At 40.9% G+C, this 24,466-nt stretch overlaps 1 protein-coding gene across 1 annotated transcript in view; it reads right to left on the bottom strand.

Moving 5' to 3' along the window:
• The window catches only part of LOC117264591 (tomoregulin-1-like), a 44,639-nt gene extending 20,528 nt beyond the window's left edge, over positions 1–24,111 (bottom strand). The window contains exons 1-5 of the mRNA XM_078162999.1: positions 23,664–24,111; positions 6,968–7,077; positions 3,856–3,985; positions 3,367–3,393; positions 3,060–3,150 (exon numbers count right to left, since the gene is read on the bottom strand). Coding sequence (XP_078019125.1) covers positions 3,060–3,150; positions 3,367–3,393; positions 3,856–3,985; positions 6,968–7,077; positions 23,664–23,805 — 500 coding nt within the window. The 5' untranslated portion in view covers positions 23,806–24,111. The remainder of the gene's footprint in view (positions 1–3,059; positions 3,151–3,366; positions 3,394–3,855; positions 3,986–6,967; positions 7,078–23,663) is intronic.
• Positions 24,112–24,466: the final 355 nt, after the last annotated feature.

The following is a 24,466-nucleotide window of genomic DNA, read 5'->3' as shown; positions in this document are numbered from 1 at the left end:
AGACGCTCACTTTTGCATGTGATGCAAAATATTAAAATAATGTCATTATAACACAAAAAATATAAAAATGCGATGGTAGGCAAAGGCTATAGCCTATACCAAGGAAAAATTTGAATATTATTCGAATTTTTAACATAAAAAACATTAAAAATTCGAATCTGATTTTGGGGGAAGATTGACGGCCCTAGAAAGGGGACAACCCAGTCGAGTACCCCGAGAAATAAAAAATTGCTGAGAACATGTGGTCCCAGTCAATACTATTGCTGTTGAGTCTTTATACAAGACTTGAATCATTGTTAAAAAAGTATCCCCAAAAACCTGCCATAGAAAATGCCACTCGAGCCGATCAAATGCCTTCTCCGCATCAAGTGACAAGATGGCATTTGAGGAATCTGCAGTCTCAGAAGCTTCAATGATGGGGACATTATCTGAGGCCAGGCGATTCTTAATGAAACCAGTTTGGTCTGGATGAATTAAAGTGGATAGATGCAGTTCTAATCAGGAAGCTATGGTTTTAGCAAACAACTTAATATCCACATTCAAGATTGATACAGGGCGGTAACTAGAGCACTCCAGAGGGTCCTTACCCTTTCTTAACAGAAATAATAGCAATATTGACATTCTGGAAAAAAGAACCCTTCTTTATTGCAGAATGAAACATCTGTAGTAAAAGAGGCCTGAGGCCAAAAGGCCATATAAAATTCTGGGGGCATACCATCAAGCCCTGGGGATTCACCCTTATTCATGCTCTCTAGTGCTCTGTGTAGCTCAGTCAGTATTAAAGCCCACTGATTGTCACACAGCTGAGTGTGTGAAATTTGTTCTCCGCATTTGACCCATCCCCTGAGGTGATCTAACCCCCAATTCCAACCCCTGATGCCGAGTGCCAGTCTCAGGGCGGACACTCTACCGCTAGGCCACTGAGCTGGTTATGGGGGCCTCCAGTTCAAAGGTAGCATCAGCTTTGGAAGCTGGAGGGGGTTCAAAAAACTCCTGCAAGATCTCAGAAGAGTATAAACTAGAGTAAAATGAACGAAAGATATTGCTGACTTCAGCTGGGGCAGAGCACAATTTACCTGTGGCAGATTTGACTGAGGATATATTTGCCAAATCTTCATTGGTTTTGAGTTTCTGAGCCAATAAATGGCTTGGCTGTGCACTGTGTAAATACTCAATTTGCATAGTCCTATGGATAAGAAAATCAGAAAATTTCCTCAGTAACTGATTGGGATCTTTAATTAGAGATCTGGCTTGTCCCCTCAGCTACTCCAGTTCTATCCAGTGAGTGCAACCAGACCGCATTAAAGTCGCCTCCTATTATCAGGCTAAACTCCAATAAATTCAGCATAAGTTTAGTAAGGAATTCAAAAAAATTCCTATCAAAGGAGTTAGGGGCTTAAATAGAAACAAAAGCTAATTTTTTAGGTAAAAACAGGAATCCTGAGGTTAATTTCAATACCTTTTTAAGACTTTTTTAAGACCTTGCAAAAAAACTTTAAGACCTCCTCGCCACTTCAAGCTGTCTTTAGCAGCAACGCATCTATAACTTACTAAACAGTTGTAGTTTGCAATTAAATCTATGAAGCACAAACATACAACAGAACTCAGATAAGATGAGAAGGAATAAAGCTTGAAAGAATAAATTAAAGCTAAGACAGGTTTATTAAAATACACCTTAGGTCATAACAAGTAACACAGCTCTACAGCTCAACATCAGCTATTCAAGGCCAGCTTGCTGAAAACAACAACCTTATGGCTAGCCCCTTGCATGGGGGATTTAGGGCTGACCCAAAAAATTCGAAGCTTTGTTCGATGGCACGGGATTCGATTGTGAAAAAAAAAATAATCAAAAATCTAATATTCGGCCTTTTTTTCTCCCGTTTTTTTGGGGGACCTCGAACGCAACACTAATCATGCCGTCTGTTTACTGTTGTTTTTTTCCCCTTTAGCCATAATGTAAACTCAAAGAATGAGAAGCAATGTCTGTTAGCCATATAAGATTTCATGTTCCAGTTCCAATTTGTGTTTTTAATTGATTGATTGTTTTTGGTTGGTTGACAGATAAAGGCCGGCCCCATTAGGCCGAGTAAAGAAGTCATCTGGTCTGATTGTTGCATGAATTGCCTAAAAAAGTTTCACAGTAAATCAGAGAACAGGGATATTATTATTGCCATGGGTTATTTGAAATGGACAAAGGTATTCTTTACTGGTGAGTTAAGGGAGAATAGCTATCATGTAATTAAAAAAGAAAACATCTCCGACAAGGAAGTAGAAAGCCCGAAGTGCAATGAATGGAGACCTATTATCCTGCTTGAACACAGACGACTAAATTCTTTCAACAATGTGACTCAAAATAATGATAAAATAGATTTTATTGATGTAAAATAATATGCTAATGGTGACATTTTCCACCGGTCCGCTGCGCTCTCAGTCTGGTGTCAGTGACACATGCTGCTCTGAGTCGTGCATCTGTCTGCTTGCGCTGCAGTGCGCGCCAAGGGTTTTAATTTTTAGTGTGAAAAATCAAAAGTTAAACACTACTTATCAGCAACCACAAGTGTTTTTTCGTTTGTAAATATTTTTATCTTAATTATAGGGTTGCAAGAAACTACCTTTTCACCATAATTTTTAAGTTATTAACTTTTTTGGACTTTTTTTTTCGCTGAAAAATAACAAAAAAAAAAGAAAGCCATCCCTTGGGTCCTATCCCACCAACCAATTATGCCCCCATACTGTACTACCCATACCCACCAACCCTGCCAGCCCCATTTCCGGACTGAACCCCTGATCCATAAAAGTTAAGTCCGAACTACTCCCAACATTTTTTCACTTTTTTGTTTGCTTGACATATTTTTGACTTTTGTTTTAACTACTGACATATTTTTGAGTTTTTTTCCCTCCTTACAAAAAAATGAAAATCATGCTTTGTGAAACTTCACTGAGTGTGCATTAACAAAATCAGAATATATCTTTGCACACATACTGAGACCATGTCCATACTTATGTGGATAAATCTAAAACACGGATGTGTGTGTGTGTGTGTGTGTGTGTGTCCTTACAGCATGTCTTCAGAGTCTTCGTCACATTCGGCTCCAAACTTGCAGTTTCCACATTTCGAGGCCTTTTTACCGCGACCCGAGCCCTCATCATCTGCAGAGACAGAAAACATCACTATAAACATAGCCTCTACATGTGTTATTATAATAATAATAATAATAATAATAATTATTATTATTATTATTATTATTATTGTTATTGTTACTGTGTTGTTGTTGTTGTTGCTGTTATTACTATTATTATCAGATTAAAAATACTGCATTATAAAACCAACATAAGAGTGTATTGGTAATATATGAATCTGTTTACCTCCATCACCAGATCCTGAAGCACCATCTGACAGAGAGACAGACACACAGACATGTTTTGAAATTATCAGCTGACAGGAAGCAGTTCCCTATCAGAACACATGTCCAACATATTTAGATCAATGAAATAATAAAAAATTATGCCTCAGAGGTTGATCGACACAAACTGAACAACATATCACTCATGAAGAGGACTTGTTACAGGCCTTTTGTATTTGACTGATTTATAACCAGCTGTACCAAATTTCTGGATACATTTTATGTCAGCAGAAATCATGGCTTCAGGATTTTTACCATAGTTCATTTATTCACAGCTTAATTAAATTTTCCTATAAATTTTTATTTCCAAACAAGATGGTCTTAATATAATTTCCAAGCCTTCTCCATGACTACTTTAAATATATATTCAAAATAAGTTTAAAGTCAGCAAGTTAACTGTCCACCACATTTTTGATTGTAAAATGTGATTGTGTGTGTGTGTGTGTGTTACCGTGGTAACAGGGTCCCTCTGACATGATGGTGATAGCTCTCTGTTTCTTGCAGGCGGCTCTTCTCAAGAAACACTCGTTCTGGTACGTGTCTCCGTTCGACCCGCATACAGGGATGTACTTCTTATGACACTGAAACATACACAGTAAAATAATCATAAGAATTAATAAAATATTTTTAAAGTAAGTAAAACTAGATAATATGTAAGTAATTCACCTTTTATTTTCACATAGACACATTAGCCCCTTTTAGGGGGCGATCACACAGAGATGAAATGCTAGAAGCGCGACGCCAGTAAAACAATTGTTTTCCTATGATACGGCGCGTTCAAGCGTCTTTTTAGATGGGCGTTTTTTCAGACGCGCGTTTTTAGACACATGTTTTTAGACGCGTGTTTTTAGACGTGCGTAGATGCTGAAAAGTTAAAATATTTTCAACTTTTTGAGCGTCAGACGCCAGTAGCACTATTCGTCATTGTCGTCATTGGCCCAGGCAGCCAATCAAATCCTCCTTCCTGTTTTGTTTTTAAAAATTATACAACACACACACACCTCAGTACTTGAACAAACACAGGAGGGGACATGCATGGAGCTGTGCGAGCAGCGCAACGAATTTGTCTGGTGAGTACAATGTAATTGACAACGACAATATCGTCGTAGCAGCTAGTTGAGATAGTGGGACGTGTGAGAGGGCTGGTGACCTTATATTGTAGTTCACAGTTTTTGTGCTGCATTTGTATGTATGAAAAGTGCTATATAAACAAAGTTGGATTTGATGTGATAGCTCGTGATAGTGTCATGTAAGCTAGTACTGTCTCTACTGTCTTTGAGGGAAACACTATATACAAGGGGAGACATAGCGAGATGACAGGACATGTGTGTGTGTGTGTGTGTGTGTGTGTGTTGCGCACGCACCACCACTCCACAAGTGTTCCTTGCTGTTTTTTTGTCTAGCACGCACTGAATAAGCGCTTCCAACGCTTCAAGCGTCTTTGAAGCGTCTGCGTCTCTAGCGTCTCATTTCTGTGTGATCGCTCCCTTACACTGCCAGATTTTCCACAAATGTTGGTCTGTTTTGCCAGTGTTTAGACACACAGAGCCGGATTGGTGAGTTGATTCGAGGTGCCCAATTTTCCGCCTCGTAGGGTAGTCTTATTGGTGGAGCCTTTTAGTTTAAAAAGACGGCCTTCCCCAACGGGAGGGGCTGTTGAAGACTTGTGGGAGGAGCTGTTGATGACGCCGCACGTGTGAGCGACTGGCAGTGGATAAACAGGAAACAGCAGATAGTAGGAATTAGCGAGCAGCTAGTAGCAAGAGGGAAATGCAAACCTGAAAGACACTGTAAAGATGAGCAACTGGGGAGACAAGGAATTGCGCGCCCTCCTTGCCCTCGCAAACGAAGAGGCCATTAACCGTCAGATGACAGGGACAGTGAAGAACAAAAACACAAAGTCATGGCTAATGATGCTCATAATGTTTAACTGTTGGTAACTTCAGAGAGGATCAATGAACACATCAGAGTCAGAATGTGATTTCCCTATGTGGGTCCATGTAGCGCTGATGATTCAAGATGGCATTGAGGCCGGGTCTACACAGGGGCAAGAGGGGGCAATGCCCCCTTAAACAAATGTCTTGCCCCCTCAAATCAAATCTGCCGAAAAAGGCACAAAACAGAAAAGTTTTCTCATCTATCTCCACTCCACTCTGTGTTGTGTGCAGGCTGTGTGTGATCTACTGTCTGCAGTCGACAGAGACCCTCCCCCCAGTAAACACCCAATCACTGTTTAGTATGCAAATGAGCCACGATGCATCGGCGTCAGGTTTCTCAGTCTCAGTGAAGCAGAATGCAGCAGTAAAGTGAAGCTCCGTTAAACTCGTCGTAGCATCTCGTGTCGTGAGATACTTAATAGCCTATATACTTAACAACAAAAAACAAAAGTAAATATAGCAGTGTGAGCATAGAGTGTGAGCCTGTCAATGCAAACATTTCTTTAATCACACAAGCACAGCGAGAGATGAGTGCCTGCTGCATGTCACATACTGAGGACAAATGCCCTGTGTGTGCCAGACCCCTACATAAAGCCCCACCCAGCCTCTAGTCCTGCACTCTGTTTTTTTGATAATAACAGCGATTTTTACAAAGCTTTTATTAACTTTTTACTCCTGCAGCTTTCAGCAGCTCAAAGGAGAGTGGAGTGAAGAGAAATCTGTTAAATTGCTAGCAAAAAAAAACAAAAAACAACAAAAAACCAAAACAAAAAAATGTAAAATGTTTTGTTCTAGCCTATATCTGCTGTGTTTGTTAGTTCTGTTAGTTTGAGAAGTTTTTTTTATAAGACTAGCTTTGGTAAATACTGGCTATAGTGAGGTTATTGTAATTATTAGGTTGAAATTTATTTCATATGCCTAGATGCCTAATGGCCATCCAACAAGATAAATGTTAAGATGTTGGTTGTGCCTGGATGAAGGATATTTTTATTTTATTTTTTCTTAATTTTTATCTTATTTTTTGTTTATTTTATTTTTCAGTTTTCCTCCCTGAGGGATTGCCACCTTATTGTGGTCAGGGGGTTTGTGTGCCTCAGTGACCCTAAGAGCTATACCAGCAGGAGCTTAGTCTTAAGGTGGGACACCCAAGTTGGACAGGTCTTAGGGTGGAGGCCTGACAGAGTGCGTGGAAGGGGGCGTGGCTTAGCCATAGGTCTATTCCATGTAGAAAACACTGTTATCAACAACAAAACAAGCGGCGAGCACATTTGAGACCATGGTGCATTGACACCCTCTATAGGGCACTCACACAGCGTCCCCACATCCTGCGAGTGAGTGACCTTTATTTGTCAGCTCTACCTATGGCAAAAGTGTGCTGGAGCATGATGCCCCCTTCATATTTATGACTGCCCCCTCATATATGCCTGCCTAGAACCGGGCTTGGATGGCATCACCAAGACTGTCCAATCACAGACTGACCTGTCTGTCTGGATGACTTCATATTTACTCATCTTAGTTTGTTTGTAATAAGTCAGTGTGAATATGAAACCAAATGTAAACAACTACAGGTGAGACGCAAAGAACATTGTGTGTGTGTGTGTGTGTGTGTGTGTGTGTGTCACTCACATGGAACTGACAGACACACTTAATGTCGGCTCCATTCTCGCGGCAGGTTCCTCCGAAGCGACACGTCCCAGCGTCACACACTCGCAGGTCGCTCTTCTTCTCTGACAGATCTGGCAAAACAAACCAATCATCACAGGGGGTATGTTTGATTTCTTTAACCAGTCAAAATGAAAAAAAAAAAAAATGCATCTAAAATCACGCGCCCTCTAACAGTTATAACTCAGTCAGATACACAGTATTAGATTTAGAGTAATTCACACTTTAAAGGATATTCTTATCTCTGACGTCTATCATAAATAAACATCAATAAATCCACTTAGAAATAATTTTAAAAAAAGAACTAGAATTCCCAACCCGTGGTTGTATGCCTCCACTTTCCACTCAAGTTTCTCTTACAGTTTACATCCATATCTGTGAAAACATGGATGCTTCACACCCATTGTCCCCTCAACAGCACAGAGGATCTATACAATCAGCAGTTTCAAGGTGGGCACCCAAGCTTAGAGTCGCCAATTCAGTATCTGACCAAATGTCTCCCCTTCTGTTCCTGAGATACGACGTTGAATAATGGCCAGAAAAGTGTTTTATACAGAACATTATGATGTTACAGTGAAGTTGACCTTTAACCTTTTGGATATAAAGTGTCAGCACTTAATTATTTGATCCTATTAAACATTTGTGTGTAGTTTTGTCATAATTAGCGTATGAATTCTTGAGTTATGGCCAAAAACATATTTTGTGAGGTCACACTGACATTTGACTTATGACTACCAAATCCTTATTAGTTTATTCTTCAGTCCAAGTGGAAGTTTGTGTAAAATTTAAAGAAATTCCCTTATGAGGTTCTTAAAATATCGTGTTCACAAGAATGAGACCTTGTCCATTGACCACCGAAATCCAATCAGTTCATCAGTTCAAGTCCAAGTAGACATTTGTGCCAAATCTGAAGCAATTCCCTTGAGGCATTCTTGTGATTTTGTGTTGACGAGGATTGGACACAGATGTATGTATAAATGGACGGACAGACGGACAACCCAAAAACATAATAAAAATAAAAATTCATAAAAATTCAGAGATTTATGCATGTACCACTAGAGGGAGCTAAGGTACCACCAGTGTTACGTGTACCCATAGGTGTAGTTTTAGGTACGGACGCTATGGAAATGTCCATACCAAAGCCACGGGAACATGAAATGTCCCTACCAAATATAATTGTAACGTTTGCTGAGGCAGAGATAAGGTGCTGTCATGTTGTCATAACAGTTGCCTTTAGCTAGTAATAGATCAGTTTTGGTATGTAACGTTAGAAATAACTGTTGCAAACTCCTAGGTAAGGTTTAAGCAATGACTAGGTTCACTCGCCCACTGAATTGACATCCGATTTGTTTATGCAATTTAATTGATAGTTGAAAGTAATTAAGTTCATATGACATAGGCTACACAGAAAAGGCTGTAAGCTACACGAAAAAAAGTGTTTCTGTCTGCCAGAGAATAGTGGGCTGCTTGTTAGGCTACTCTATACATAAGTTTTATTGTTTTATGAAAATTTTGAAACTAATCTGTAAACTACAAAAACTTGAAAATTAAAAGATATGATTGTGGAATAATGGTGTTGTAATGTGTGGATAATATTATAAAGCATAGAACCGTCTACAGCTGTTATACTGTTATATATCATCTGTAGGACAAATGCATCAGTTCAGCAAGCTGTTTAAAGAAACAGTCATCAAGATCATCTGATCTGTAGCTCAAAACTATATGCATGCAAATTAGTGCTGAAAATTTTTTCCCATTAAGGGCGGGGCCGTTTGAGTGACAGGCTGTCTGCTGATAGTGTCCTCAGCTTCTTTGTCAGAGCAATCTCTTGCTCCTCCTCTCACCCAAGTATGGTGATGTCACAACAGCTATGTCCAGTATCTTTACAATCTATGCTAATCACACGCATCCCTAATCTGTACATCCTTAGATACATAGAAAAACAGGAGCTGCTAACAGATCATTCAACATATTTTTAAAGGTAACAACTTGCCAAAATATCTATAAATCTGGTTAAAAATCATAAAAAAAAACACTCCTCATAAATTCAGATCTTGTCTGATGGTCATCCTGTTTTAAATTTTCTTCTGTATCAAACTATCAAAGGCTGACAAATACATTAATAAATAGTCTGAATGTCCATTTATCTGCTAATAAATGACAACATTATAATGTGTCACAATGTATGTGTGTACACTCTATTTGTAAATGTTAATTAGGGGGGTTAAAGTCAAGGATTGTAGTAACATGCTAAAATCATAAAGTCATAATGAGTTCACAATTTATCCAACAGTGGTGGAGATATGTCAGTAATGTGACTGAAACCAACGAACCAAAGTAATGTACGAACACAGTGTGGGAAACACAGCCAGGCCGGCACGCACACACACACACACACACACACACACACACACACACACACACTATTATCTAGGGTAGTAATTTCCTGATGGCAGCTGATTGGTCGGCAGTCCTGCGGGCTAGCCAATTAGAGCTGGTAATTACAGGGGTCGTGACCCCCGCTTCCCCTGTAATTAGTAAATACCTCGGTGTGCTGAGCCTGCCAGAACAGCCTGCTGATACACAGAGGGCCTGCTGCAGGGGTGGACAAAATAACAGAAACACTGTGTTCCCAGGATTCCTCTCTGTCAGCTTCTGTCTGCACACTGGAGGTCTGTTGTTGTGTTTAATGACTCTTCACATCACTGCTGGAGATTTTAGGATTTTAAGTTTTAAACTGATTCCAATTTTCAGAGTCAACATTTAGTTACAACTATGTTTATGTAAAAGTTAATGTCATTTCCTATCAATATTAGATATTTTTGCACTAAGGTGATGAGTTGATTAATCATAGAAAAGTATTTCATTTTACAATTAGCCAGTAACAAGACCAAGAGTCTACAGTTATGCTACCAGCTCTGTGAAGCTGTTCTTAGACACAGCAATGCTTTGAGCTAAATGCATACATGCTTACAACATGACAATGCAAACATGCTAATTAACGATAATTCAATTTCATCAAAATAGCAGTACACACAAAGTATAGTGAGGCTGATGGGAATGTATTTTAAACATCTGGTAGTCAACCAGCAAGAGGCCAACATGGATGTCACAAAATGGAATGCAAAGCTTCTTGTTTTTCTAAAACACACCAACATGGAATCTCTTCTCTTAACTACATCACCACCCAACAGTAACAAAACTAAGCTCTCTATAACGAGAGCCCGACTGATTTTTTTTTTTCTTTTTTCTTTTTCCTACTTGTCTGCATTGGTCTTCATAGCTTAGCGTCACAAAAGGGTGTAAGCTTCTTGTGAAGATTGATGCACTGTTAATCTTGCAGTCAAGTATTTTATACCCATAATGCGTGGTTGTGACCATCACCCACCCTCCCTGGAGACTAGCCTAACAGCCTTTATTGGAAAAACTTCCTAATATGAGCCAGAGAGGGCCGTGATACACCAAAGTGTGTCAAGGGGAAAGTAAGGAAACAAGCAAGGGGGGAGGGGGCAGGTGCTTAAGTCCTGAGTTATATAGCGACAGTGCATGCGGAGAAGAAGGACACCACGCAGGCCCAAGGACCCGGGGCGGCAATGGCCGGCACCCCCAGAGAGCCAGAGACACACCCCAGACAGGCGGGGCAGGAGGGCCCGCCCACCCACCGCCCGACGCGGACCGCGAACCCCCCAGGACGGGCCCCCACCAACACACAGGAGAGAGCGGCCCACCACGAGCAGTCAATCCCCCATCGGGACCCCCTAGCAGAGGGCCCAAAAACCACAGCCGGTCAGGAGGCAGAACCCCGGCAGGAACCCACAGAGCCCCCAGGGCGCCACCCGGCCCACCCGCCACAGGGCCACGGGACCCCCCAGACACCGGGAACCCAGCAACACCACCATGATGTAAATGGGCTCCCTGGCTCCAACCCCCAGCCCAGGAGGGCCGGGCCCCACGAGCCACGCCATGCGTACCTACAGTGTGTGTAAACCCACCACCCCCCCTCTTACTATGATTCTCCGATCCCTGACGGAGAAACATTAACCCTACACCGTGAATGTGAATGTGAGTGCCCATAAGTGTGATGTGGTGCATTAAAATTGAGGGACATAGGAGACAGGTGGGGGCAAGGCTGATGGCTACAGCACACTGCTGTCCTGCAGCCTGTGCAGCCATAAGGCACCTGGAACCTGTTCCCATCTGTCCCCCAAGATGTAGGTGTATGTGGTGCTTTAAAATTGGAGAACAGATAAGGATGGGTCGGGGGGCAGCATGGAGGGCTACCGGACACCACTGTCCCATAGCCTGCCCCATCATGAAGCCCCCCAATCCATCCGTGGTCTGCACGTCGAAGAGAGAGCCCGACTGATATATCAGTTGGCCAGTTTTATCGGCGGATATCGGCCTATCATAGATGTATCAGTATTAGTTTATATGTTGTCCTATGTACACTGATATGAACAGTCTATTTTTACCAGAACATAATGCAGAAAAAGATGCTTTAAGTAGTTTCTAATTATTAAATTCCCAATGAATTTTCTATTTTAGTGCACTGACAAAGTTAATTGTTAAATTGTAAAATACTCTGCCTCTATTATATATCTTTGTCACAAGTGTTTGACAGCCATATTTGAGGGATGAGTGTGATTGCGTAAGTGCACATATAGGTTAGTAATGATCGGGTTCTACTTATATCACGATGTAAACATGACTAAACCATTTCCAAGCTTTCACTTCATTCAAATAAAGTGAAACCAATGTCGACATCCACTGGTTTAGTAGAGGATATACGCCGGTATATGGGGCCAGAGCTTTTTCTGGCTATTTACAGTATACCAACCTATCAGCCAAAAAGCCATTGAAATATACAGAAGAGTATACCCACTTCCTCTCTGGTAACCTACCCATCTACTTACCACTACACTGTCTGCACCTGACACACAAGCCAAGGCTTTTCAATGATGTCTGGTCGCTATAGTTACTAACTTCTCATCTGACAACCATTGGTAGTATCACCAACCAATTACAGCTTGTTTACAGTCAGACAGGTCTGAAGAGACCCTGTCAGGAGGCTCTATGGGGAGTTATAGTGAGTAAAGCTGCCGTTTACACACTGACAACACAAATCACAACCTACATAAAGCTGTTTGTAAAATGTGAGCAAGATACGGTTTCACAGTTGGAGAACCACAAAACCCAGAATCTGAAGCTTAAGCTTAAAGGGATAGTGCACCCAAAAATGAAAATTCAGCCATTATCTACTCACCCATATGCCGAGGGAGGATCAGGTGAAGTTTTAGAGTCCTCACAACACTTGCAGAGATCCAAGGGGAGAGGAGGTAGCAACACAGCTCCACCTAATGGAGGCTTACGGTGCCCCAGATTCAAACGTCCAAAAACACACAATTGAAACCACAACATATCTCCATACTGCTCGTCCGGATTGATCCAAGTGACCTGAAGCCCCGACATAAAAAGTTGTTTGGAAAAACGTCACTTGAACACTGTTTTTAGCCTCATTGTAGCCTGTAGCTCTAACTGCTTTCCTGTACACTGCGCTCATGTGTGTGTGCTTGCGCAAGACCGAGAGATATGGGCACCGCCTTCATGTGTGTTCACGTGCTTTCGCTGGTCTCACGCGCAAGTACGCACATGTGAGCGCGGTCCACAGAGAGGCAGTTAGAGCTACAGGCTACAATGAGGCTAAAAACATTTTTCCAAACAACTTTTTATGTCGGGGCTTCAGGTCACTTGGATCAATCCGGACGAGCAGTATGGAGATATTTTGTGGTTTCAATTATGTGTTTTTGGACGTTTAATCTGGGACGCCGTCTGCCTGCATTAGGTGGAGTTGTGTTGCTACCCCCTCTCCCCTGGGATCTCTGCAAGTGATGTGAGGACTCTAAAACTTCACCTGATCCTCCCTCGGCATGAGGGTGAGTAGATAATGGCTGAATTTTCATTTTTGGGTGCACTATCCCTTTAAGTCAGAAAGTTAAGGCAAGAACTAACGTTAGCAACTAAATCAGGAGCTGAAGTCACAAAATAAAGGCAAGAACTAACGTTAGTAACAAAATCTGGAGCAACATCACAAGTAAAGGCAAGAACTAGAATTAGAGACTGAAGTCAGGAAGTGAAGTCCTGTTTGTGTTTCCAACAGCTCTGAAAAGACTGAAAGTAGAAGATTCTGGAGACACCAGTCTGAAGTGAAGTGATTTTTTGCTTGCTTTTGTACAAAATTACATTAACATTATATAATAAAGTTAACTTTTGTTCCTCATATTATATTTTTATCTTGACCTATTTTTACTTCTCTAAATGTCTATCACAAAACTATATTTAAACTTCAACAAAAGTCATCATTGATAATATTATCATCTGAAAGATGTTATAGGCTACAGGTGTCAATAATTGCTCCCGGACAATGAAAAATCGTATCCTATGTGGAACCAGATTCTACACAAATGTGGAACCTGGTTCCTGCACTGCAAAATAAAGTTTAAGTTTCTGAGTTCATTAAAGGTTCCTTTATTCTTGTAAAGTTCCTACAATCAAAAAGAGACTGAAAGTTTTTTTTTAGCCCAGCCGTCTTTTGCTGTTTTCGTGACAAAATCTGATTAAAAACTTCACTGGAAAAGACTTAAATTTTGAAGTAAACCAAGGACAGATTCCTGAACCAGACCTGAGTTTCACATCAGCCTTCACACTACAACGGCCTCAGGTCTAGGGTAACGTGTACACGTGTTTGAAACCATAAACGGTGATGCAAAATTAGTACACGAAAAACTTTTTTTTTTTTTTTTTAGGGGGGAGGGGGGTGATACTAATTGTTGACTAACTGTGTTAAATAAATCCAAATGTCAGCACTCACAAATATCATATATATATATATCATGTATATCAGCACTTGGCTTTCCTCAGCGTTAACGCTGAGGAAAGCCAAGTGCTGAAACGCGTCCGTTTGTGATACTGCTGTGCATTATTAAAAGACTGATATATATGATATTTGTGAGTGCTGACATTTGGATTTATTTAGTTTGTGAATTTTGGGTCAGCACCCTGTGATTTTTCAAACAGCGAGTCGAGCACGTCAACTCTTTTGCTTTTGTGACTAACTGTGTTACCTTCTCCAGTCTAGCGCTCTGAACCGTAGTTGGGAGACACTGGTTTTCTGTAGATTATCTTTACAACTTGGCTCGTTGCTGATAACTAGCTCTAGGAGTCCGGACCAACTCTACTTGAAGAATGAGGATGCAGAACTCACGTCCATGCAGAAGCACATTTATTTCTCCTCTACAGCAGGAAAACATAACATAACGCAGGGCCTTCTCACAGCGACTATGCTGTAACTGGAGCCTATCTAAACACTGTAAACAGACTGCAACCACCCGTAGCATGAAAGTGTCTTAAAGCGAAGGGCTGGCTGGTAACAACTGTGAATATGACAAGAAATATTGTGAGACAGGTCAGTAGCCTACATGCTCCATTCTATTAAAACGGCACGTTAGTTAAATGGCCCGTTCGGTTGGTATTTGGATAACTGGGGCTTTATTGGTATAATGCAATAGCACCACCCAGCAGTGAAACCCCTGTACACGTTTACACAAAAAAAATTACCCACTCTAAACGTTTAGAGATTTTTGTACACAAACTCACCCCTACTCAGGTCCCACTGGCTCTGAGTATGAGAAAGTCACTGTGTTGTGAACTGGATTTCAGGCACTGATCAGGTCACTGATTCAGAACTCTGATGAATCAATGAACTGTGACAACAACATCTCATAGTCAGTAACAAGTTTGATTTAAAGCTTCGGTGATAAGGAAAATGAAGCTGATTCAAGGCCAGTCGGTAATGAAGGGCAGTGAGTGAAGAAGATCGGCCTCAAACTGAAGTGGACGAACGTTTTCATCCTCTGAAGATCAGTGAGGCGAAGACTGACTAACATTTCTCTCTCTCTTTGTATCACTCCATCTCTCTTGTCCTCTCACGCTCTTATGACTTCATTATCTTGCTCCTTGTTTTTCTCTCCCCAACCTACATCCAACTGTGACTGCATTTACACTGCCCAAAGTATGTGGACACCTTAACATCTTGTACACCAAACCAGGAAAAATATGTTGAAACAGGGACTGGTTTTCTCATAACTGACACAAAGTTAGAAAAAAACTGTTGTCTAAAACATCATAAACCGTTTTCGGATCAGACCGAACTTTGTCATAATTATAAGAACCCCTTTTTGGATGTGTCCGCACTGCAAAAACTAGGAACAAACGTAGAACTTAGAACTAAGGGACTTTAAGGGACTTTTATAGCTCCTTTTGCAGAGAAGGTCCTCTCCCAGCACAAGAGCAACCATGACTAATGCAAGTGTATAATGATTTGTGCAGATATAAGCGTACGTTGATAGGTCAAGCACAGCCAGTACAGCACCGGCAATCACCATTTTTAAAACCCATTGAAATCAACGGACAACAAACGACAAACAACAGCTTCTAACAAAAAAGAAAAAAAGAAAGAAAACATGGACAAATGGACCATGTTTTACTGTGCTTTACTGAGCATATATGTGACCATGAAAATACAGGGTGATCTTTTGCCCCACAAAGTTAAAGTGACATTGCTATACCAACAGCTGGCCAGCTTACTGTAGCTTACTTTAGCGTTTCTATTGGCGATGCAAATGCAAACACAGAAAAAGCCCTTGATGGTAGTTCTTTGGGAAGCTCCCCAGTGGAACGTCCCTCTTAGGAATCCCCCAGAACTGTGTGGGCCGAAAATGCCCATCGTGTGCTGAAGCATTAAGATTTCCCTTAAACCTTTTATTATATAAGTTGGTAACTTACTATTAGAGCAGATACTTTGTGAAACGACTCTGCCTTATATCTATGTTATATCTGCTCGGCCGCTTGCCCTCTCTGGCTTCATTAGGCAGTTCCATGGCCCATTCAGTTGTCTAACCACCAGCACTGTTTAGTCTTACCAACAGCCTCTGTTCACCAACCCCTCATGTATCAGACACCACTGTAAATGAATGTCTGTAAACCCCTTTATCCACCAAATTTAGTGTGCATATGACAGGTTTTTTTAATTAGCTGCTGGACAGTTGAATTTCCCTTCGGGGATGAATAAAGTTCTTTCTACTAGATAGAAATAGGCCATTGACTCCTTTCCAATTGCCAGTAGACCAGAGCTATGTACATGCACTCCCAAGTAGACCAGTATTCCCAGTATTCCTTTCTGTTTTTTATTTTTTTCTGGTGTGTCAAAACAGTGTCAGAGAACAGGGTTAGTAAACAATTGCAAGAAGCATGGCGGTCAGTGAAAATGTTAGTGTCTTTTTATACATGTTACTTATTCAGTCTATCTTTTAAACTTGCCGCAAACGTATTCTGAATAATGTTTGGGGGCTGCCTGGACTGAGACGGACGGTATTTGTATTTTTTACATCATTGCAATGAACTAGAAAAGGGGCAAAAGTTTGCATGTCCACCCAGGTGTCGTATTTCCATCATTGCTGATCATCAGCTGGAGCCAATAAATACATGTGACTATTGCAGAGTCATTAGTCCTGAGAATTAATGCCAATTGTAACTGTTCCCATTAAATATAAAAACTAGATGTTAGTGGGTGTTTTATCCAGTGGGAAGGGGGCTAAATATCCCTTTTCCACTAAAATTACCATTTTTAAACACGGACAAAACCCACTTCAATAGGTGAAAGACTCCTTTCCCATTGCCAGTAGACCACAGCCATGAATACAGTTCCGCAACGGACAAGTATGCATTTTTTCCCCCTGGTACATCACATTCAATGCCATGGATGGGCCGGAGGCTAGTAAACAGTAGAAAGCAGCACGGAGGCCGGTGAAAACTTTATGGTGGTTACGTCTTTTTTTATATCTCTTATTTATTCAGTCTCTCTTTCAAACTCGGTGCAGCCTAATTTGGAACAATGATTTAGCACTGCTTGGACGGACAAGGATGGTATCTTGTGGCAGCCGGGGACTCTGGGGTTTTTTCGGACCTAATTGTATTGCGGTGTTTTGCACAGCGGCGACCAGATCTTTGCTCTCAAACCACAAAAAAATGTGACGGCACAACAGTCTCCTTCAGTACATTATTCTGTGCTTTATTTTGATTTTCACATTGGCTAGTCATCCTGTTTAATTTTTCTTCTGATTAAATCGGAACTGTTGAAACAAGTTGCAGGAAGCCTCTGCAAGTAATTGGTTGCTGGCAGACACTCTGTACTGCAATAAAATGGTTAATCAGCAGTGTTGTGCACTGTAGAGCCGATGCGCTGCTGGTTCTGCCGGCCTGAATAGAATATAATGTCTATAGCCTACTGTTGTGTAAAGCATTTATAGACTGAGCTGAGTAGTGATGCGAGGGTCGACCCGTAACCCGCGGGACCCGCAAATGGACCTGCAGGTCAGGCAGCAGTGATCGTCTGTTAAACCGGTCTGTAAATGATATTTTGCCATTATTATTATAATCTATTAATCTATAATCTATTACTGTCATGGCACCCGAAGGTACTGATGCGTTGAGCAGGTGACAGTCCGCGGTCGTTTTCAAAACATACTTGTGTCACGCACTCCAAAAGAAACTTGAAACAATATGAAATGAAACTTTAAACAATAATTTATTGTACAAAATGGGGGAAACAAACGTTGACAAAAACGGTTCCATAATTCACATTAAATTCAAAAGATAATGAAAAAACAGCTACAAGTTAGAGGGAATAGTGATAAAGTGGCGTGCGCACAAGCTCAGTTGGTAGGCTATACTATATTTTCACATTTTTAACAATACATTTTAAAAGTTTTGATTTTTATTGATAACCTACATTTATCAACAACAAAAAGACTACATTTAGCACCAAAAAATATGTAAAAAAAAAAAAAAAAAGCAAATAAAAAAACGAATATCGAATACCAAATTTTCATAACGAATACCTACCCATAGAAACGAATATTCGAATATCCGAATATTTGGGTACAGCCCTAGTATTATCAGTTTCACATCATTATAATTTAGAGGTCCAAACCAGGAAAAAAAACATACTCAGATCAAAATGGCAATTAAGTTTGTGGGCATGTGTGTCCACATACTTCTGACTATAAAGGGCATCACTTTATTTAGCCGATAATCCCTGAAGATAAAGCTGCGTTGATGATACATTAACATTTCTTATCCCATTTTTTTTGTTTGTTAATCAGCCATACAAATATTATAACCAGAAAACTGTCTGACTACAACCACAGTAAACCGGCAGTTTTAGTTATTTCTGTAAAGATCTCTGTCTCCACTGAAAGAACAGGAAAAGTATGTGCTGATCAGACCCTGCTGAGTTTCAGCTGGTGAAATCTGCTCTATCATCACCTACACTGTGTTTTAACACAAACACACACACACACACACACACACACACACACACACACACCATTCATTTTTTGTTTCAGACAACTGGACAAGTCACAAGCTTGTAAATGACAAAGGGTTGAAGAGACTCAGAGACAGAGTGGTGTGTCTGTTCCAGGGGAACATCTGTGACTGAGCTGATGTGGGTGAACATGATGAGAAAGAGTTCAGATCTTCTGAAAATAGAACTCACAAAGATTTTATCCTTTAGATCCTAAAAAAAATCCCTTAAAGCCATGCTTTCAAACAGACTGAAGCAAGCCAGTTTTTTCTTATGTGTTTAAAAGAACTAGTTTAGTTTTAGATTTCTAGATTTAGATCAGAGAAGTTAAAGAATCCATAAACTGTAAAAGTTTAAGTCATCAACAAACAAACTCTGACAGAATATAAATCTGGTGCTCTTCTATGGTTTTTTTTTTGTTATCAACAAATCAAAATGTGATGAGTGAAACTATAAACAATCTGTCAATACTGTCTCTACTGTGTAGAGTCTCTCAGGTCTGAACCCATTGGTTCCTACTAATCTTTAAAAACACAAATATACAGTTTCAAGTTTAGAAAAGTTCTCAGTAATTTCCTAACATAGCTGCTTGCTTTAGTTTTTAATCAAACAGAGGAAATAGAGACTTCTTTGGGGAATATTTTCATACATTATGTGTATATGGACCAAACTGTTCTGGGAGCTCCCCGAGAGTTTGTTTGCAATAACTTCCATACAGAAAACCCCCCACGTCACTTATGTACAATGAAACAGAGCTGAGCAATGCCTCAATTGGTTAAAATTTTAGCCACCAAACAAGAACCACTGTATTAAAAAACTAGAATTCTTGCCCTGTGGTTGTATGCCTCTGTGCACAAGTGAAGTTGCACTTCCAGTTTACATCTATGTCTGTGAAAACATGGATGCTTCACACACATCTTCCCCCTGACAGCACAGAAGATCTATACAATCAGCACAATTTCAAGATCAGAGTCACCAATTCAGTATCTAACCAACTGTCTCCCCTTCTGTTCCTGAGATATGATGATCCATCCTTGACTGAAAGGAAGGTGTTCTTGTGATATCATGTTCTCAAGAATTAAACAGATGAGGTCACAGTGACCTGTGACCACCAAAATCTAATCAGTTCATCCTTGAGTCCAAGTGAAAATTTTTTGCTGAATTTGAAGAAATTCCCTCAAGACATTTTTGAGATATAGTGTTTAGCATAGACAGATGGATGGGTGGACAACCAGAAAACACAATCCCTCTGGCTGCAGCTATTGCCAAGCCTGGAAATCCAGACCCAAATCAAGAAAGATTTAGGGTCTGGCTATGAGTAATGCAAATGGCCCAACTCGGGGGGCGGCACCAAGCATGCATTTGTAAATATCACTGCACGCAATTGGATAACACTACGACCAATCAGAACAATACACGGGGTGACGTATCCAAAGCTTAGCTACCAGTGGAGCTAACTGGTAGATTAGACTCTTGCCGTATCTGGTCGGCAAAACAGCAAAAACGTCCTTCTTGCAAAGGAAAGATTCAAGCGCCGTCTTCTGTTCCTCTTTTAGAGAAAAAGCCAAGTCTAACTCGTTCATTGTAGCGGCCAAAGCCGTTTCAAACAACTGGTGTTCATCCGTAGCCATCTTGCAATGTTTACTGACTGATTCGGGAATTCGTCGTCGCAGGGCTGTCGTTATCTGTTTAGCTAGCCTCTGGCCCGCCTATATCAGATACACCGATGTGATTGGTGCAGCTCGGCTCAAAGGGCATGGGTAATGAGCATCATTACTGATTGCCAGAGTGACTCGCTGAGCAAATTCAAATTGTGTTCTCGCGAGAACTCTGGATTTCCTGGGTAGCTATTGCCTGCATGAAGGTATAAAAAGCAACTAATCATCACATTAATAATTTTGATGGATTTCTAGGTAAAGGTGGGCAATATGGCTAAAAATGTCACATATCATCACAATAAAATACTTCATATCAGCCAATATCAATAATTATCTAAGAAAGTCTTAATCTTTATTTTTTCAAGTTTAAAGGCTGATTTTTCCTCCTGAGTTAAATTTGAAGAAGCCAGATGGTTAATTTTGGTTTATCTGAGGCAAATTCAAAACAAATTTAACGAAATACCTTCAATAAATAAAACATTAAATAGACAAAGAAGTCTTGATTCTGTTTAGCAGCGTGTCCAACTCTTTGCACAGACAGTTTAAACATTTAAACAAGTGTTTTAGCTGACAACGGAATCAATAAACAGACATAACTAAACTCTCAGCTGTGGTCTGTGTTTTCTGTACAAGTTTCAAATGCACAGTATTAATTTTAGCAGTTTCTCAACCAGGTGAGCAACTCCATCGGAATGAATAGGCGCCATCTTGGCATCCAGTATCTAGTAATGATGAAAAAAATCTTTAGGCTGGTCTTATCTTTTTCTTCTTCTCCCACTTCTGCTACTGCTGCTACTGCTGCTGCTGCTGCTCCTTCTTCTTCTGGTTAATAGCGGATGGAGACTGGTGTTTCATGAGCATTACCGCCCCCCTATATGGGTGTATGCCTTGTTTAATTATATGGAGGATTTATTGAACATTTATTATATTGAACATATGGAACATTTATTATATCTCTATATTTATTATATGCAACTAGGGGAAACACTGCAATTCTTGCGCACTTGGAGGCGCTTGGGTCAATTTAGGAACTACTTTTCTGAGGCTGACTCCTGGCACAGAGACAAGACATGGATAGACCCAGTGCCTGACAATCTACATCCATCTAAGGATAGATAAGCTGTCTGCGACTCATCAGGGTCAGACATCTCACTAACGTGAGAGTAGGCCTATAAGTGCCATCCACAGATGGCTTGAGGATTCACTGTCCCCTTACAAGTATGTTTAAAAAAAACATGAATCTGTCCATTATTTTAATAGTTTAGTATTGTATGGAAGATAACAGGTATGTTTATGCATGGCAGTAGCACTAATAGGCCATCACTCACTTTTGTTTGCACATTTATGTTTAAAATAGAAACGTCAATTTGAATAGCTTGCATGCTTGATTATCATGCAATTGACAGACAGTGTTGATTTTGGCATTGGTATCAGCTGACGAGATATGTTTATAAATGGCAGTGGCAAGGCCACCCTACTCACTGTACCTTGCACATGTTTAAAATAAAAACATGAATATATGAACCTGTGTATCATCTGAATAGCTTAATGCACAAGAACAAGGTGTGTTTATACATGGTACTAGGCCCAGATAATATAAAACACAATTTAATATATAATATATATAGTAGGGGGTCCCTGCTCCATCTCTCCATCAGTTTGGGGTCCTTGGCCTGAAAACTGTTGAAGACCTCTGTGTTAGAGTAATCCTTTAAGAACAAAAAAGTAAACTTTCTCAGATTCCAGCTTCTTAAATGTGAATAGTCTTAGTCTCTGGTTTCTTTACTCGTCTATGATAAACTGAATTGGGGTTGTTGACAAAACAAGACGTGAGGATGTCATGCTGAGCTTTGGGAAACACTGATAAACATTTTCTAAATATTTTCTGACAACTGACTCAAAAACCTATCAGCTGATAACTAATAAACTAATTAGCAATGAAAATGATCTTTAGCTGCAGCCCAAGTTCATGGTAACGAAAGAACAAGTCATCCAGTGCAACACTGTGACTTATAGACTGAATCATTGGGACGTCAAGCTCAAAACAATAATCACTTCTGGGTAGACCACAGGCAATCGATTTGAATTTAGGAGATTTGTAAACATAGTGAAACATGGTGGTCGGACCTGTCTGATGTTTCTGCCATGCTTATTGTAAACTACTGTGTTGCTTTGCTTTTATCTTTGATTAACCAAATCTATCAGCACGACAGCTGAACAATGTCCTGCTGTTGACAGGGCCACAGCAAAACACTTTTAACTTCCTAAAATAATCAGTGTCAGTTTGCAGTCAGTGCACACTACATTTAGAATATTGTAACACTTTACCTTACTCCTCAGCACTGAGTTGCAGCAGCTGACCAGCAACTCCAGTGTTCTACAAAGTAAAATGACTGTTTTTATTGGTGGAGTCTGGTGCCTTTTATATTACAGCTTCAGTTTCCAGTCAGATAAACTGTCTGACAGCGAGGAAAAGCACTGGGAATATTCTAAATATAGCGCTTAGACTGATACCAAATTTATTGGGTGGGCCTTTTTAGGTGGCTTAAAAACTAAGTAACTGATGAAGTGTCTGCTCAGCACCATTTGATTTTAATGTACGTGACGCAAGGATTTTCTACCTGGAAGTACTGTAGATGAACATTGTGATTCAGTCTATGTCGTATAGTTGTGACATCACAACTTCACAAAAATCCTGACAGCTCATTTAAAGGCACAGTGTCTAAATACAGACTGACAGTATTTCTCTGTGGACTGAGTGCCTTGATACTTTCACAGTTTTTATATCAGTGCACCTATATCTGCTCTGTTTTTTAAGAGACATGGAAATCTGACTTTTCACAATATAGATGGTGCAATCAGCGTAACTATAAGCTCGGACTTAAAACGCCAAGTTATGACCAGTTTAGCTTCAGACCAGGCATTAGCCCTGTTGGTGCAACTGGCCCCAGCAGACTGTGGTTCCTGTTTGATGTATCCACGAGTTCTTATTCATATAGGCTGAACATACACACATACACACAGGGTACTCCTTCATTTAACCTCGCCCTGTTTCTCCACCCTGTAATTAACTCTAAAATAGAGCTCAGTTAAAGTGAGGAGTGGTCAACACACACACACACACACACACACACACAGACTGTAACACAGAGGCCTTGAACTGACACACAGCCTTTAGTGAGCAACATGGCTGCTTCAGCAGGTTAAACCTTTCTTACACTGTACAGGTGTTGTTGGTGACCTCATGTTTCTGTTGTCATGGCGACTACACTGATATGACATTGATAGATATGACTAGTACTCTTTAGTATGACTGACTGAATGAATGAATGACCGCAGCAGCGGTCATCATCAGGGAGCAGTTCATGAGCCTCCATCATTTCTCTGCTTCATCCTGCTGCCACAGTCGTCATGACAACAGAAACACAGAGATGTGTCAATGACAACAGCTGGATCACGTGATCAGCTTCACCGTGACAGAGAGCAAATCAGATAAATAAATAAGAATGTGACCTCTGACCTCCACTCTGAGGTGAACGGTGACGCGTTCAGGTGTAAACAGGATGTTGTTGTGTCTCACCTGGACAGTCGGTGGCTTTCCCGGGCCCACAGTCCACACTGCTGCTGCCTCCACTGCGGGGGAACGAGCTCCGGACGGCGGCGGGGAGAACCAGCAGAACCAGCAGGCAGCAGAACCAGGAGAACCGGCACTCTGGAGCCATGATGGAGGCCGGTGGGAGGGAGGAGTAAAGCACAGAGAGGCAGATGGAGGGGAGCGGTTGGGATTGAAAGGTATGAATTAAAGGGAGATAAAGGGATAGATGGAGCTCAGTGGAGGTGAAGAGGAGGAGATAGGGAGGTACAGGAGGTTTATGGAGATAAATACAGATATATCTTAAAACAGAGCGACAGATGTGTATGTGTAGGGATAGACAGGTGTACAAAGAGAGGGGGATGAGGAGAAGGAGGATAAAAAGGTACAAAGAGAGGAAAATAAATAAAAAGAATGTGTTTTTTTCTGGATTGGTCCTTTAATAGAAAAACACGGCGCAGTATGAAACGTTGTGGGCTTAGATCCTAATGCTGTCCATGTGTTTTCACCTCCTCTCTCCAAAAACTCCTTCCAGTGTCTCTCAGGAGAAAAGCTCCATGGTGAACCAGGGAACAAACAGACTGGAAAACACGATGAGAAAGCCGGGAGGAAGGCTGCTGACTGGAGCCCGGGATAACAAAGCAAAGCAGGGCCTGGGGCTTCTTCTCACACCGACCCCCCACACCTCCACACCACCCCCTTAAACCAGTCTGCTCACAGCCCGGACTGAGCCTCCATCCCCCAGCCCCGCTGCCTCGCACTCAAACCGGGCGGGGAGAACCGCGGATCGC

This window comes from Epinephelus lanceolatus, chromosome 20 (genome assembly GCF_041903045.1).
Source record: "Epinephelus lanceolatus isolate andai-2023 chromosome 20, ASM4190304v1, whole genome shotgun sequence".
Classification (NCBI taxonomy): Eukaryota; Metazoa; Chordata; class Actinopteri; order Perciformes; family Serranidae; genus Epinephelus; species Epinephelus lanceolatus.
Note: the sequence above shows the minus strand (reverse complement) of the source record. Positions and strands in the feature narration are given on the sequence as shown.